At 33.4% G+C, this 18101-nt stretch overlaps 1 protein-coding gene across 1 annotated transcript; it reads right to left on the minus strand.

Moving 5' to 3' along the window:
* Positions 1-3431: 3431 nt before the first annotated feature.
* Positions 3432-5676, minus strand: LOC127074852 (F-box/LRR-repeat protein At1g67190). Its single transcript, XM_051016250.1, has 2 exons — positions 5533-5676; positions 3432-5313 (listed from the first exon to the last, which is right to left on the minus strand). The coding sequence occupies exon 2, from the start codon at positions 5096-5098 to the stop codon at positions 3839-3841; it is 1260 nt and encodes a 419-aa protein (XP_050872207.1). The 5' UTR covers positions 5099-5313; positions 5533-5676; the 3' UTR covers positions 3432-3838.
* Positions 5677-18101: the final 12425 nt, after the last annotated feature.

The raw sequence follows: 18101 nt of genomic DNA on the forward strand, positions 1-18101 counted from the left end.
TTAAAACGGTTAGTCTTCACTCCACAAACAAGGATCTTGAAGCGGTTAGTCTTCAAGTTACTTAAACCTTGCAAGCTTTTACACGGGCTGAGCTCAGAAACTTTAAACCTTGGTTTTACACGGGATAACCAATAACATGTGAGATTTTAATATAAGGCTAATATTTAACCTATGAAGTTTTTAATACCGGACTGAGCTTTAATATATCTTGGTTTTATCACTGGTTGACCAAGAACTTAAGAGATTTTAATACGGGCTGATCTCCAACCTAAACTAGGGTTTGATCACACAATCCCGATCAAAGATTTTAATGGTTTTAGCTTCTAACCTAAATAAATCCATAAATGAATAATATTCAACAAAGGCATATACAACATATTTCTTTGGTGAATTTACAAATCTACCCTTCCAGAATTACAAAATATTCTCACTCACAAAAGTATTTTTCTCACAAAGGCACTATGGCTAAATTATTAGTGAGAGAAAGTAAACAAAATGTTTAGAGAGAAAGAGAGAGTGAGTTGTATCAAAATATGATTCTGGATAAAATGAAATGGGGGAAGGCATATCTATTTATAGGTTAGAGGTTGACTCAAAAAGTAATTTTAAATAAATGTAGTTTATGATAATATAGTAGATTGTCACATGTTTATAATTGATTAGAAGTTTGAACTATAATCAATTGCAAGTTAAAAAAGGAAGGAAAATATATCTAGCCATTGCACATAATTAAAGTGATGTCCTAATCTCTTGGGACTCAATTTTGAACTGAGCTAATCAATTAGACAAAAGTTCTAATCGATTAGATAAGTCAAAATTTTGCCTATATCAATTTTGACAGTTCCTACTTCATTTGGCACAACTTCAAGATTTTTTTGAAAATATTTTATTTGGTAAAAAAAGCTTGAAAATATATTTTAGTGTGTGCGTGCTTTAGCCATGCGCTTTTACAATAAAGTTCTTATACCTTACACTTTGTTCACTCACTACTAAATTAGGAGGGTCTTTGACACTACAAGACTTTTTCAGATGTTTTCTCTTTTGTAGACACCTACTTGAGTAGCTTGAGATGATGCTTTAATTACATTCCATTTGATTATTGTCATTGGATAGTCAAGTCTGTCAAATCCTAATGATTAGGTTTACATATTTATTCGTTTAAGTGTTCATGTTTGACTTATCATAAGACATTTAGGGTCAGTTTGTTTTAGCTTTAAAAAAATGGATTTTTCCTTTGTATTTTTGAAAATGGATTCTACAAAAACGTTTTTCAAAATATTACAAGTTTTTCTAATTTTTTTTTTAAAAATTAAAAGATTTAATTGTTCATTCTATAACATAAATATACATTATTGAAGATCAAAACATAGTAAAATCATAATTTTTAAAAAAAGTTGTATCTCAAAAATGATTTTTATGAAAAGTTATTTGAAATAGCTTCAAAATTAAGTGATTTTTTAAAATTTTGTTATCCAAATTTTTTTTTGATAAAATGATGAAATATCTAAAGTGACATTTTAAGAATAACTATTCAAACCAAATTTTCATTTGAAGCTTTTATAAAAAGTTTCTTTGTAAATTTTTTTAACACTAAAATATGTAACATTATAAAAATCATTTAAAAAAAAAGTCAAAACAAACGGGCCCTTAGTTGTCATCATCAAAAGTTGATATCCTTGTTAAAAGCATATTACCTACAAAATTAGGTTCCACATAGGCAACCATCAACTAGTTTAGAACGTCTATTTCAAAGTTGTTAAAGGACAGTCGAAGACCTGGGATAAAAAAAGATACACTCGTAAAAAGAGATGGCACATTCACTATACTCACTATAAATTCTCTTGTCTTCATCAGGAATCATGACGCCCCAATTCGAAGATGGACCTACGTTCAAGAAGGCTCCATCAAAATCGTCATTCTGAAGAAAGGTGGATATAGTTAAAGAAGAGATTGAATCGATCCAAGAGGTAGAAGTATCTTCTTTTAGATTTTGACTCATAGTGGACACTACTTTCTTCAAATACAGGAAGAAAAACGTTGCAGAAAATCTAGATAACAATGACGCGGAAAAAACGTCTCAAACAAATGCGAGATTATCTCCTCAAGAATCATATTATGACTTACTAAAAAGAATAAACCTTATCAACGCTTCAAATCACCTATGTGAAACACTTAAGTGTTTTAGTTCCCGAAGATCATTATGTGGGAACCTACGAAAAGACATTTGAAGCATGGGGCGCATTAAAACACGAATTTTGAAAAACGATAATGTATTATCTTGGTTTTCCATTTAAGTTAAAGGGTTTGGGGGAAAGTGTCCTGAATCGACTAAGATGGTCATCGACCGATGACCCAACGGAAACAATGAACACATGAGAGCTATCATATGGAAGAGTATAAGGGATCTAGGGCCAAGATACATCCAACGGCTCCCCGCGTCACACACTTAGGAGATAATGGGTTGTTATAACTGCTTTATTATATAAAGGACACACACTAAATTCAGGTACACAATTTCAAATTCAAACTTTACTAACTCATCTTATTCTCATATTGACTTGAGCATAGGAATGCTTACCTTACATGTTAACCTCTCTCTCTCTCTCTCTCTCTCTCTATATATATATATATATATATATATATATATATATATATATATATATATATATATATATATATATATATATATATTAATTTTAGTTTTTACACAATGTTTGTTCAATTTAAATGACATTTGTAATTAAAAATATGACTAAATATTCACATTGTGTTCAACATCATCTCTAACATATTTATTCTTACTCAAATTTGTTATATATATCAAGCCAGTTTATGAATCAAATAAGTCAAACTATACATTTATTTTACGAATCATGAATCAAATAAGTCAAACTATTCATTTCTTAAGTTCTAACTCATTTATTTTACGAATTTAATTTTAAACTCAAATTTAACTAATTTGATTCATATACAAATCCAACAAACTAATTATCAAATTAATCTCGAATTATTTTCGGGTTGCTTCTATTCATTCTTAACAAAAAAAAAAAAGATACTTATAGTATACTCATTAAATAGTTTTGCAAGAATTGAATCTACAATTTTTATAGTATATATTAACTTACCAATTTAACCATCTTTTAGAGTATGAAAAAAGTATCCTTTCCACATCTTATCAGTACATGTACACCCAACATGATTCACACTTTCAGTAAAGTTCAAATAACGAGACAAGCATGCAAAACAACAAATAAACCCCCTCTCCAGAAATTTGTCAAGTTTGACTCGAGTATCTAATAAATGTCTTACATATTCAAAGTCTAATGTACAGAATAAATGTGAGAAGTAATGAACACTTCAAATTAATCATATACATTGTACTCTGTATGCAAAAAGAATGCAATTTCCTTTGGACAAGAACAACAACAAAATGATGCAATACATTTTCACATTCCATAGATAAAACCAGGAATAGAATTTCCAAATCCCTAAAAATGGGTCTGAAACAGGCGAAAAGTAGATATTAATTACAGTTAAAATGAGTAAAATTGCAGTCTTACAACATATTAGAAACATGATGGATATCTATGTGTTTGATCATCATTCATCAATGTCCTCGAGATTGAACAAATAAACACAGCTCTGTTAATATTCAAGCACCAGAACATGAATTAAAACTAAAGATGTAGTAACCAAAATTCTCTCTTTTACACCAAAATCTGTTACTTTACAATTTCTTAACTCTTGCGATCAACAAAGTGACACATGAGATATAGAAGTGCCTTCTTGTTGAATGATGATCAAGGCTTTGACAAAAATGAACGAGTTACGGAACTCACTATTCATATTCAAACTCTATCCTTACATCCATATATTCTCTTCCAAGTTGTATAATGAATTCGGTAAATTTTGCCAAAATTATGCACTCTTCATGTGTTTTGACCTCTGAAACAAAACCATGAATGATCATTTTTTTCAAGTTGGGACATCTTTCCAAAAGCCCAGCTACCCATACTGCGAAAAGATCATTGATTGAAGTCCATCCAAGTTCTAACACCGACACATTCATCAGAAGAGACGAGCCTTGTAGGCCATAATTAAGTACACCGTCTCTTAAATCGTAACTTAATGACAAGTGTATCAATTGAGGAAAGCAAACAGAAATCATTTCCAAGTCCACAACTTCTTCGTCGTCTTCAAAAACAACCCCCCACAGTCGAAGTCTACGTAACTTTGATGCTTTTGAGATCATATGGTAAAACTTTGGCCACATAATTGTGAAGTTGCTTATGTCTACAAACTCAAGGTTATCTGCATTGTCACCAATATCAAGATGGATGACACTCACATCATCAACCTTCAACACTTTCAAAGATCCCTTTCCAATCAATTCAAAAACCTCAAAAGTACAATCTTTAAGATGTAAACACTCGAGTAAATCCGCCTCTATTACAAATTTATCCAAACCAAACGACTCAACCGAGAATTCCTTCAAAGAAGAGCTACTAAGCTCAATGGAAGACTGCGAATCCGACATAGCAATTTCCGGGCTAACCATAGACAACAGTTCAAGCCTTGGACAAGCATTAAGTAAAAGGCACAAATCCAACTCCGAGATACTAACAAAACTCAACGAAAGCGCCTTCAAGCAAGGAAACTTATGATAACTAGGCTCCACATGCGTGATAGAGTTCCGACCCAACTCCAACACTTCCAGCTTCTGCCTACCACATTTCTCAATAATATTAAACATGGGCGGCGTGCTCGCGTAAAAATGCAACTGGCGCAAAGTATCCCTTGTATACATAAGCCAAGCAATAACCGGTGCAGTAGAAAATTCATGAACATCACCCATTGAAATGATTAAACACCGCAATGCCTTGGTTTGAAAGATTGTTTGAGTAATGAGTATTTCCAAACTATCAGAGGTTAATTCATGATAAACAGACCAATCACAAGAGTTGAATGAAAGAGTATGAAGATGAGAACGCCAAGCTTCTCTCCATTTCTTACAAGTTGATGAAGCAATCACAGCCTCACGAGCAGGTCCAATATGAGATAGTATATTACCAATCACTTCAACAGGGATATTCTCCATAAGGGAATAAAATAAACTCAAACCAAAATCAAAATACAGACACCAAAACGACAGAGTGACACCGACACTAACACGTCCACACAGAATTAACTAAACATAATTAAAGTGTCGGTGTTGGTTTTGGATACCAACACCTCATGGACACAATTTTTTTCAGAGATGTTTGTGCTACATGGCTAAGAATAAAAAGCACTAACCCAACTGCACCAATGAAACTGTAATTATGCAGAGATTTGAAGAATTAGAGTCAAATATGAAAAATTAAATACTAATTAGGGCAAAACTAATGCACAGTAATACTAATCGTAAGGAATCAGAATCGAAGTATAGAAATAAGAACTTGAAAAAAAACTGTCGAGAAATTAGGGGAAATTTGGAGTTACGAAATTCTTATGAAAGGAATAAGAATAATGGAATTGAAGAAAGTGACTAACCAGAAGAATGAAGCGATGATTGTGAAGTTGAAGTTGAAGTTGAAGTTGAATCTGGAAATGGATCAAACGAATAGGCATAGGTTCCTTCGACGCTATGTCTTTTATTCATTGAATATTTTAAATAAAACGTCAATAGAAAATAATTTCTTTTCTTTTTCTTGGGAATTTTTGTTGTGAGAAAAGGTAAAATTATCTACATCGTGGGTCCTAAATAGTTTTTTTATTTATTCTAAATATATATAAATACACTAACGGTGTAGTACATATTAATAATTAATTATAAAAATATTTTCTTAGAATTTATGTATTATTTTAATCTAAATTTTATAATTAATATTTTTATTATTTTTTTAAATATAAACTATCTATTTATGAATTATTTGACATGTGTCTTTCAGATATAAATTAACATTATCCATAATTTAATGCAAATTTAATCTTTTTTGGTGTATGGTATCTCGAGTTCATTTTGAGTTTTAAAGTCAAAAAAATATAATTTCTTAATTTTTAAAAATATATTAGGTTAATCTTTTCGATTTTTTTTTGTATAATTAATGATAAAAAAAGTTTGGAAATTAATAATTAAATTTGTTGATAGTAAGAAAAAAATATCAATATGATAATTTAAAAAAATTTAAAAATTAAAAAAAAATTAAAGTGAATCTCAAAGTTAATCTATAAAACCAAAATAATATTAAATTTTTAATGTAATATATATGAGTTTAATGGTGATGCTCTAACCGTGTAAAAAGGTTTTACACTGTCATCCAATAAAAATATATTATTTTTTCATATCATACAAGAATTTTAAAAATTTTAATCTGATTTGTCGAAATGCATGATCGTCATTAGTTGATATTATAAAATAAATTTACACCCTCAGTGCATCACCCATTTTCTCTGTATATATTTCACTTTCAAATAATCACATGCTTTGGTTTTGTTATTTAAGATATTTGACTTTATTTTAATTTTTGTAAGCTATATGCTTTGAAAATAAATGTTGGTTTGAAAGTAAATTTGTTTACATTAATAATGTTTAGTAATTAATTGATAATTGAATTTTATATATTTATATATATATATATATATATATATATATATATATATATATATATATATATATATATATATATATATATATATATATATATATATATATATATATATATATATATATATATATATATATATATATATATATATATATATATATATATATATAATATGTCAAACTTAATGTTCTAATACATGCTATAATTATTTACAGTATATTTGTCCTCTTTTGTTGGATTTTTTTAATTTTAGGGTTAAGATGGCTTCTCAATTCAAGTTCCTCCAAATGTGGGATTCCCATCCTAGTTGATCCTAGTTGTCAAGAGGTTATTTTGGATACTTGAAAAACTAGAGTGGTAGGATGCCTTATGTTCATCCTTCAAAAGAAACTTTAAATTTTGAAAGCAAAACTAAAATAGTGGAATAAAATAACTTTTGATAATATCCATGACAAGGTGAAAGTTGCTGAAGAGAATCTAAGTGGCATCCAGAAAGTTATTGGAGTGGATGGTCATATTTATGCTCTTAGTTTTTTAGAGAAGCAAACTCAAGTTAAGTTTGATGATGCTTTTCGAATCGAGGAAATTTTCTGGAAAGAGAAGGCAAGGGTGAAATAGAATATGGAAGGAGATAGAAACACCAGGTTTTTCCATAGAATTGCTAAAATCAAGCAGACTACAAAGAGAATTTCAAGTTTGAAAGTGGAGGGAATGGTTCTCACTGATCAAGATCGGATAGCTGATCATGTCGTAACTTACTACAAGGATCTTTTTAACAAAATTTCTGTTTTGCAGGATGATCATTTAATTGAAGATGTTATCCCCTTAATGATGACAAATGAAGCCAATAACACTTTGACTATGCTTCCAACTCAGGAGGAAGTTCACAATGCGATTTTGAGTATGGATAAAAACAACGCTCCTGGTTCTGATGGATTTGAGGTTTTTTCTTTTAGACATACTGGCATATTATTCAAACGGACATTTTTAATGTTGTTGTGTAATTCTTTAGAGATGGCTAGATTTCTCCTAATTACAACTCAAATCTTTTGGTCCTTATCCCTAAAGTGTCCAATGTTGAGTCTATTGAGCAGTATCGGCCCATTGCTCTTTCCAATTTCAAGCACAAAATCCTTACGAAGATTATTGCTGACAGATTATCTTCCATTTTGTCGTTTGATATATCTTTTGAACAAAGAGCATTCATTATAGGTAGGAGTATTAGATATTGTATTTGTGTCACATATGAGGTTGTTAACCTTCTGAATAACAAGAGATATGTAGGGAACTTGGCTCTAAAAGTTGATGTCTCCAAAGCTTTCGATATGATAAGTTGAGAATTCATTATTAAGGTGCTCAAAGTCTATGGTTTTTCTGAAAAGTTCTGCAATTGGATCATTTGCATCTTGCATTTCTGTCTCTATCAATGGTTTCCACAGAGGTTTTTTCGCTTGTACAAATGGCGTGCGACAGGGCGATCTTCTCTCCCTTCTTCTTTTCTGTTTGGCAGAAGATGTTCTAAGCAGAGGTATCTCCAGCTTAGTTGTAAATAAGAAGTTGAAGTTGATTAAAGCATCAAAGAATGCGACGGTTCCTTCTCACGTGTTATACGTAGATGACATCAAGGTCTTTTGCAGATGTGACGATGGTTCTATTCAGGCCATTAAGAATCTGTTTCATCGATATGCAATGCTTTTTGGCCAACATGTCAACCTTTCTAAATCTATTGTTTATGTTGGGTTAGTATCAACGTCTAGATATTTGACAGTTGCACAGATCATGGGACTCTCTACTAGTACAATCCCTTTCATCTACCTTGGAGCTCCAACTTTTCGAGGGAGGCCGAAACCAATTCACTTTCAGTCCATAGCTGACAGGGTTCGTTCGAAATTGGCAGCCTAGAAAGCAAGCCTTTTATCCATCACGGGCAGATTGGTTTTGGTAAAATCTATCATTCACAGTATGCTGCTTCACACGTTGTTGATCTATTCTTTGTGTGTTTTTATCCTCAAAACTATTGAGCATTGGATACAAAATTTTATTTGGGGAGTTGGTATCGATAAGAGGAAAATGGTCACAGTTTCTTGGCATAAGTGTTGTCATCCTTTTGAGGAGGGAGGATTGGGAATTAGGTCTTTGTTAATTCTTAATGAAGCTTCGAGTCTAAAACTTTGTTGGGACATGTTAAACTCGAAGGATGAATGGGTGACGATAATTAGACAAAGAGTAATGAGAGACGACAAGCACATCAACTACAATATTTACTCATCTTTGTGGAGAAACATGAAGGGATCTTTTGGAGATGTAAAAGAAAAATCGACTTAGCTATTAGACAATGGCATCAACATTAAATTTTGGCTGGATAATTGGAACGGTTCAGTGGCAGTGAACAACTTAGGCTTGAATAATCACAACCAGGTTTTCATTAATGACAGAGTTTTGGATTACATTTCAAATTGAAAATGGAGTTTTCCTCATAGTATTGTTACGAATTTTCGTTCCATTTATAATCTTCTTGATAATACTCACATTTCGATTGAGGAAAAGGAGGATGACTGTATTTGGAAGCTGACTGATGATGACCTCCTCGCCATTAAAACAACTTATAAGTTCAAACAGGGTAATGCTCCAATTCTGAATTGGGGCAAATTAATTTGGAACACTCTTATCCCTGCTTCTAAATCTCTGTTATTTTGGAGATTTCTTCATCAAAAGATTCCCACTGATAAAAACCTTTCCAGTAGAGGGATGAACATTCCTTCCATGTGTCGTTTTTGCTTGGCTCACATAAAGATTTCTGACCATATTTTCTTAAGATGTCATTTTTCCGGTAATATTTGGGGACAAATTTCTACTATCCTATTGTAAGACCCCAATTTTGACCCTAAGATCCCTCATGCTATCTCATATATGCATTGACATTGGGATCACACCTTGGCATCCTCCTTACCCCTCATTTATTGGTTTGCATTGGGAGAGATTACCAAACACATTTTTGATTGTATCATACTTTGTTTCTCATTACTCACTAACCAAAATACCAAAAATATGTCAATGTATAGTTTGTTGCTTTTGTAGGTAGTGTGCATGCTCACCTATGCTCTGTCAAGCTCATATCTAGGGTTTAAGACCCTCAATGCAAGGAGCACAATCAATAATTGGTTTACATTGGTTCTAAGCATCATATATGGATCCCAATGATATTCACATATCATTTTGATCAAGAAATCATCAAGAGTTTGAAGTTTGTTTGCCTTGGAAACCCTAATTCATCTGGGTATCTTGTGTGACTTCCTCAACAAGTTTCTTCAACAATTGATTAAATATTTCAAGGGATACTTCATATTACATAATCTTATGCATATATGATCCTCCATGAGTCCCAAAAATCAAGAGAATGTCAAGCTAGCAAGATGGTTCATGGTGGTTGACCAGAGAAAGTCAACTGGTCAAAACTGGGGTTCCCTAGACCCTATCTCCTACAATTTTTGTCATATGAAAATGATTCCAAGAGAAAAGTTAATCAAAGTGACATTCCAAACAACTTTCATGTTTAAGTCAAGAGCTAATGTTTCTTGGAAGGTAATTTCTTTATGGTGAAAGATTATAGGTCATTTTGTCTGAACCCTAGTTAGGAGGTCAACTTCCCAAGACCACACCTTGCTCATTTTTTATGAGATGAAATCCATTCAAATTCCATGATCAAATTTAAGATGTCTACTTCAACTTTTATGTTTGGAGGAAGTTCAAATTCAATTTGTAAATGCATGTGCCAAGAGGAAACATTATATGTCATTTTGGGCCACTACCATTGAATAAGTGATTTTCCTCAACTTCTAAAATGCATAACTATTTCATGACAAATTCAAATGAGGTGAAATTTGTGCAAACTTTAATAGGTTTTAAAGAGCTACAACTTTTATGAAGTAACTTTTCTAATTTGAAGTCCATAGAAAAAGTTATTCAAGGTGGAAGAAGTGAACATTTGACTTGGGACTTAGAAAATTTTCAAATATGTTTGATTTCCCAAGCTTCCACCTCAAAATTAATCATGATCCAAGCTTCAAATGAAAAAGTGTCCAACATGAAAGTTGCTCCCCTTGATCTCACCTTTCTAAAAAGTCCAAGATCACCTCATTTGGCCAAATAATGAAGGACTTGCGCATGGGTGCAATGTGAGATACCATTTGGATGATTTTCACTTCCACATTTCATACACGATTGCATGGCCTAACAACATGATTTCAGCAAGATTCTCACTCATTTTTGGACCTGATTACATCACTTGATGGGCCTATCACACGCCTATGCAAGCATACAAAGGGAATTTCTCATTTTTTCCAAATTTGGAAGTGTGTGGAAATGAATCTCATGGCCTATAAATAAGACCCTCATTGCTCCGAATTAGGGACCTCATGCCCAAGCTTTGAACCTGCAATCCAAACCCTCTCCATTAAAGGATAATCTTGAAGGTTTTCTTTTGAAAATCGAGTTTCAAATCTCCATCTATTTTGAGATTGAAACTCCAAGAGTCCAGACCTTTTCTTGATCCTAATCGCTTACAACAAGCATCTGAAGCAAGGCCAAGCACAATTGGAATCAAGATCGAGCAAGTTTGAAGCTCCATTAAAGGTGAATTTTCAAAAACTTCATCTCTTCGATTCTCCCTCAATTCTTCACCATTCTTTGTGATTTTTGGTTGTCTGAAGTCCTATCAATGTAGGCAAGAAGATTGAGTTGCTTTAAGGTCAAATCGAAGCAACTCAGTTCATGATCCTCAAAATTCAAATCCCTGTATCTTTTTATATATACTTGGAATTTGAGAAAAATGAGGCCAAATTCGAGCTCCTGAGCATTTTTTCTTTAAATCTATGTCTTTGTTTTTTATTTTAGTGATGGTTGATGGTGAACCAGTTCTGTGAGATCCACCGGAGAATAAGACTGGAGCCCTAGCTCCGGTGATGTGTTGTCACACATCTCAGCCACAAGATCCATGTGAAATGTTTTAATCTCAATCTTTATTTTTGATTACCAAGCATGCAGCGTGTTTGACTCAGGTACTTGTGGAATGTGTGCTTCTGGTCATCAGATATGCCACCTCAATTAATAAGGGAGATCTGATGACCCTTGTTTTTTTTTTGTTTTTTTTTTCTTTCTGATTTTTCATTTAATCCTTTTATTTTGATCAATTCATATTAATTTCATTTTTAATCCAAAAAATATGGGACTTTCACCAAAAATCTTTAAATAATTTCCTCTTTCATTTTATGAATTAAAATTAATTTTTGGATTAATTTTGATATTTTTCATGAATTAATTTTTTGTGTGCATATTTTTAATTGTTTAAAAATACTTTTGACTTTTCAAAAATTATGATTTTTTTTTGTCTAAGGGCCTTTGACCTTGCTTGACCTAGGATAAATCTCTTAGACATTTATTTGGTATTTTGAAGAGGTTTTAGGTTTTGACCAAACTAATTCTAATTTTTATGCATTTTTAATTTGATTTTTAATTGATTAATTGTGTAGAAATTATGTTGAGCCATTTTTATTGACTTGTGAAGTTTGACTATGTGTTTGGGCCTTGGTGAAGGTTGATTTGACTTTTGTTGAGTTAAAATCATTGGATTTAGGGGATTGATAAAATGTATATTTCATCTCCCAAAATGAATGAATGATTTTAATTTGATAAAATTCCTCCCATGACCAATTTGTATTTCTCTTATCTCCCCTCCCTCTTCATCTTCAATCCAATTCTCCCATATTTTCCATTGACCAATGAAGTCTCAATATCCTAAGGTTAATTGGTTCGTCAATAACTTTGTGTTAGATGTACCAATACAAGTATGGATGAGATAGGTCCATCCTTTGATCTTTTTCTTTTTGTGTGTGGTATGTTTTAGGAGTATGGTTCATTATACCATATCTCTAACATGCATTAACACCAAAATTTCTATTGCCCGACCTCATATAGTTGTGACTTCTACATAAGTCCAATTACGACTGCTTAACATAGGGCTAAATTTTGACCCCAAAGGCATAACATTCTACTCAGTGAGATTGTAAGTCTCCCCCCTTTCATGGTATTGTGTGGAAACTTGGCCTTTTTTCCTTCCTTTGGAATATGTCTTGGTTCAAGGATCCATGCTTGTGAGTAGATGGTTGAGTGTTCTCCAAAGAATGGCTTAATCAATTGAAAAGCAAAATATCACTAACATCTAATCAACTAACATTTGCCTAACTTTTATCATATTGCTTTTATTTTTCAAATCATTTACTTTATGTAATTTAAATTCAAGTCATTTACCATTTCATTTGCCTTTTACATCTCATTTAACTTGTTTACGTTTATGTCATTTTCAATTTGCTCATTTGAGCCATATATTGTGATTGTATATATTTGTTTGTATATTTTGTTTGTATATTTTATTTGTGTTTGTGGTCTTAGGATCTTAAAATACTTAATAAACAACAAAAATCCTAAAAAATGTTTGTGTGGACTGTTGGATTTGATCTGAGCTTTTGGACTTAGAATTAGGCAACATTCCATATGCAAAAGGACTTGGTCAATGCCAACATTTTTGAAACCAAGTTATTGTGATTTGAGCTTTCATCTGATGCAAGTATTGGGATCCTCATGAATGTATCTGCTACATGGTATTGATGCAACCGTTACTTTGAACCTGTGTCTAATGCCTTATTCTGAGCTAATCAAGGAGTATGGCATTTGATACATGAGAAGATAAAGAAGATTGTTAGCTGTGAAGTTGCTTGCTTGGATGTGACCATCTTTATTTGATGTCTTGCTTGATATTGCTAATTTCTTGATATTGCTAATTGCTTGCTGATTATTACTTGATCCAAAGTCCAAAGGGAAATTGGGTTTTCTATATGACATTCTTGTGTGTTGGATTGCATCCCATTGATCAGATCTTTTCAACTCTCAACTTTTAATTTTATGCTTAGGATTAGTCTCTTCATCTCCTTCCACTTCTTAAATTTCATAATCTCTCCCCCTTTTCAAAACCTTTCTTTGCTTGTGATTTTAAACATAGACTCTTTTGCAAATTAGAAACTTTGGTCTTATGCCATTGTATTTTTAAACTCTTTTCTTAATCAAATTTGTAAATAGACTTAACCATATTGACTTAAAATTTCAAAAGACAAAAAGAACTAACACCCTTTCAAACTCTTTTAGGCTCCTTTATGCCTCTTTTAAACTTAATTTTTGATTAAAAGCAATCCATTCATTTTGAAATTGATACCACGAACTACGAGATTTTGATCCCTAATTTTTATGTTGGTACGTAGGCACAAGTCCGAAGGTCTTGTCAAACACAAAAATATAATTAATGAATTCTTTTCTCATCTCCACACTCTATTTATTACAAACATATTTTATACCAAAAATACATACGCACATAAAAAATGGCTCCCTAGGTGTACCTAGGACACTTTGGGTGCTAACACCTTCCCTCCGTGTAACTAATCCCCTTACTTGAAATCTCTGGCATTTTATTAGTTTTGATTTGAAAACTTCTTACCTTTGGGTTTTGTTCGTACTTTTTCCTTTTCCTTTGGAAACAATAAAAGCGCGGCGGCGACTCTGGTTTTATTGACGTTAAGTTTATCCATAACTTAATGGTCACGAATTTACCGCTATAGAAATCAAGTGGCGACTCTACTGGGGAGTAGTCCTCAGTGGGTTTGGCCTACTTTTTTATGTGCGTATATATTTGTATATTTGATGTTTGTATATTTGTTTGTGTGATATAATTTGCTTGTTGTGCTTGGTGATCTCTGAGTGGTGAGATAAGTTCTAACCCGAATTTGAGTGCAATTAAGATATGAGGATGGTATAGTCATGTTCGACTTGTGTGGAGTATTCCTTAACAAGTTGGCTTGAGACCCATATACTCAGTGGAGACCCTTTTGGAGCTATTGGTGTCACACAAGTTATTTGTGGTTAGACATTACTTTCTCTGATTTTGGGTCCGAGAAGCTGAAGATCATAGAATATTTAACTCAACTAAGCCTATTTAGGACGTAGTGCGGAGACTGTTCAGGTGTAGATCTGATAACAGTTATTACGCGATATTACACTCAGACGAGTTTCTCTTGAGAATATTATGGGTTGATGAGTTAGTCATCCTAACCTATAATATCCAATAGATGGAATTAAGACTCTAGGAACTTTTTAGAATATGATCTACAGGTTTTTATCCTTAGTATACTCCTTTGGGGATGGTTCTTAACCTGACTCCATGCTCGTAACTCACAACAAACCCTTTGATTCTTGGTTGATCCAATCAAGTCTTGTCAATATCAATGGAACTTGGTTGTTGATAAGGTGAAAACTATAATCCACCAAAATGGATGATTGATCTTGACAATGGCTTGATTCATCCCTTGACCATTGTTTGTTTGTCTTGTGTGTGATCCTTTAATTGTGATTCTTGCATTCATGCATTCATGTGCATCATAACATTCATCACACAAAAAGTAACTTCAAGGAACTGAGGTTTTATTTGCAAATATTTTCAGACCATGGATTATGGACAAAGAAACACTAAGAAGTACAGTTTCAGATGTCCTGATTTAAAAGAGCTAAGGAAGTTGTCATCCTTTGTATTAGATCCCTTGGATTTCAAGCAACATCATGGGAAGCTTCTATCTGTATTATCTGTTGATGTGGTTGAAGGACTCTTGAGTGTTTTGGTTCAGTTTTATGATCCTCTCTACCTTTGTTTCACTTTTCCTGATTATCAGCTTATGCCTACGCTAGAAGAGTATGCTCATCTTTTGGGAATACATGTTTCTGACAAAGTGCCTTTTAGTGGATTGGAGGAGATTCCTAGATCTCATATTATGGATGAAGCTCTTCATTTGAAGAAGTCTGAGATTGAGGCTCATTGGGTAAAGAAATGAGGTATTTTTGGGTTGATTTCTGAGTTCCTCATTGGAAAAGCCATTGTCTTTGCTCAAGCCGGTAGTGTGGATGCTTTTGAAGCCATCTTTGTATTGCTCATCTATGGTTTAGCTTTGTTCCCTAACATTGACGGTTTTATTGATATTAACGCCATTAGAGTCTTCTTGATTGGGAATCATCTACCTACTTTGCTGGGTGATGTGTATTTCTCTTTCATTTGAGGAATTCTAAAGGTGGTGGGACTATTGTATGTTGTGTTCCTCTTCTGTACAAGTGGTTTATTTCACACTTGCCTCAGACGCCTGCTTTTGTGGAGAACAAACAATGTCTACGGTGGTCTCAGAGACTTATGTCCCTCACTAGTGATGATATTATTTGGTATGACTCTGCATTGAGTAATGGATATTATAGATAATTGTGGTGAATTCTCTAATGTGCCTCTCATTGGTACACAAGGAGGAATCAACTACAACCCTGCTTTAGCTCGTCATCAACTTGGGTTCCCCTTGAGAGACAAACCTAATAACACTCAGTTAGAGGGTCTTTTCTATCAAGAGGGTAAATATCCCCAACATTTGAAGTATAAGATGATACATGCTTGGCATAATGTGCATAGGAAAGGAAGATTCGAGCTTAGTCCATGCAATTGTGTAGCTTTGGAAGCCCACACTACTTGGGTGAAGACGAGAGCTTTGGAGTTGGAAATGTCGTATGCTTGTGAGAGACCTATGTCTATGTATATGGCTGAGCCATCAACTCTCCTTAACCAAGACGTAGAGGAGTTGGAAGACGCACTCACCAAGGTGAAGCAATATAAGGATATGTGGGAAGAGTGGTTCCATGCTTTCAGCCAAAATCATGAGGAGTTGCAGCTTTAGTCGAAAGACAAGGATGCACTTATTGAGCTTCTTGAAGACTGAGCAGTGAAGAGGCAGAGAGAGCTAGGGGGTCCATATCCCTCTAGTATGCCTCATCCTTCTGGTGCTTGGAAGAAGATTGTTGATCAGCTTGTCCTTGAGAAGGCTCAGATGAAGACATCCTTTTAGTCTGAGATCTGACGCATCCGAAGGAAGTACGCACCTGCAGCCAGATCATCTGACACCATTGTTAGGGGATCCTTAGGATGATTAGTTTCCTTTTCTCTTGTGTTTGTACTTTGGTTTCTGAAATTGTACTCAGTGTAACCCTTCCAAATTATATGAATAAAAGAGATTTTATGGTCAATCAAATTGTTATTATATATTTGCAAATAAAATAGTATGTTCCTTGAAATTAAATAAACAAAAACATTGCATTTCATGCATCCTTCGTGTCATACCCCAAAATTTGCCCCCAAAATTTTGCTTTTTTTTTACCTAACCTGCGATTCTAACCTCATTCATGTCTCACTCGTATTCATCATTCACTCATGATTAATATTTGATAAAAAATATCATAGATTCAAGGTTTTTGGTTAACGAAGCAGGTTTGGACTATAAACTTTGGTGTTGTACATCGTGTGGGTTGCAACCCTAATGCTGGATCTTGAGGGATCTCGTTTCTTGGCCTCCGTACATGAACTGGGCTTCTAAATCCTAGTCGTAGGCCCACGATGAGATATTGTTGGTGGAGCCTTGCGCTTGGTTTAAAACCCTAATCAGGGATGGTTGTTGTTCAAATGATTTACTGGGTTGACTTTTGGATTTGGGACTCATCAAAGCCATAGTCATTGATCTTAAAGGGTCATGAATCGTGTGATTTACTTTGAGAGGGTGGAAGCCCTAGTTTCTAACCATGGCATCATCATCAATGGGGTGTATATTCAAGTGTGAGGACTCATCTTATTCATCAAGTTCATTATGGATGAGTCGTTTGCTTGGTTAAGAGTCATGGTCCTAATTTTTCGATTAAAGGTTCATTCAGGGCTTTACATGTTCAGGGCCTTTTGTTTGATTAACGTCCATCTGGTTTGATTCATAGCACGACATGTTTCATATGATGTAAAAGCATTAGGTTATTCAAAGCCACATTCAGTCATGATGCGCATTCATGTTCACAGTTGGTCAAGATCTTGGCTTGAGCTTGATTCATGGGATAATCAGTTCACAACAGTTCCAGTTCATTTGTGCATTGCATCATCATTGTGGTCTACCTTCACTTATCCATAAGTGAATGCACATTTTTATTTTGGTCAAATGTTGACTTTTTGGTCAACCAGTTGACCAAAGTCAACCACATAGCTGAAGCCCGTTTTTAATCTTGGACCATTTTCTTTAAACCTTGATTCAAGTTTCAATTTCCACGTTTATTTCTTAAACCATTCGTTTCCGTTTAAACCATAAATCATTTGATTCAAGAATCCCATACAACCAAGTTCAAAATTACAATCTAGTTTCACCATGATTTCAAGCATGTACAAAATTCCATTTGATCATCCATACATAACCTCAAATTCATTTCCGATTCTCATTTACAACTAAAACATGATCACATAAACATTTCAAAACATAATTCATCTTTAATACACAAACCATAAAAGAACGCAACGAAACACTAACACCTTGACAACAACAAGAATTCACAATCACGATTCGTCGACTCGACTCA

The sequence above is a fragment of the Lathyrus oleraceus genome, chromosome 4 (assembly GCF_024323335.1).
Source record: "Lathyrus oleraceus cultivar Zhongwan6 chromosome 4, CAAS_Psat_ZW6_1.0, whole genome shotgun sequence".
Classification (NCBI taxonomy): Eukaryota; Viridiplantae; Streptophyta; class Magnoliopsida; order Fabales; family Fabaceae; genus Lathyrus; species Lathyrus oleraceus.

Excerpts from the sequence above, each read along its gene's own strand:
- LOC127074852 (XM_051016250.1), bottom strand. The coding sequence starts at position 5,098 with ATGGAGAATATCCCTGTTGAAGTGATTGGTAATATACTATCTCATATT.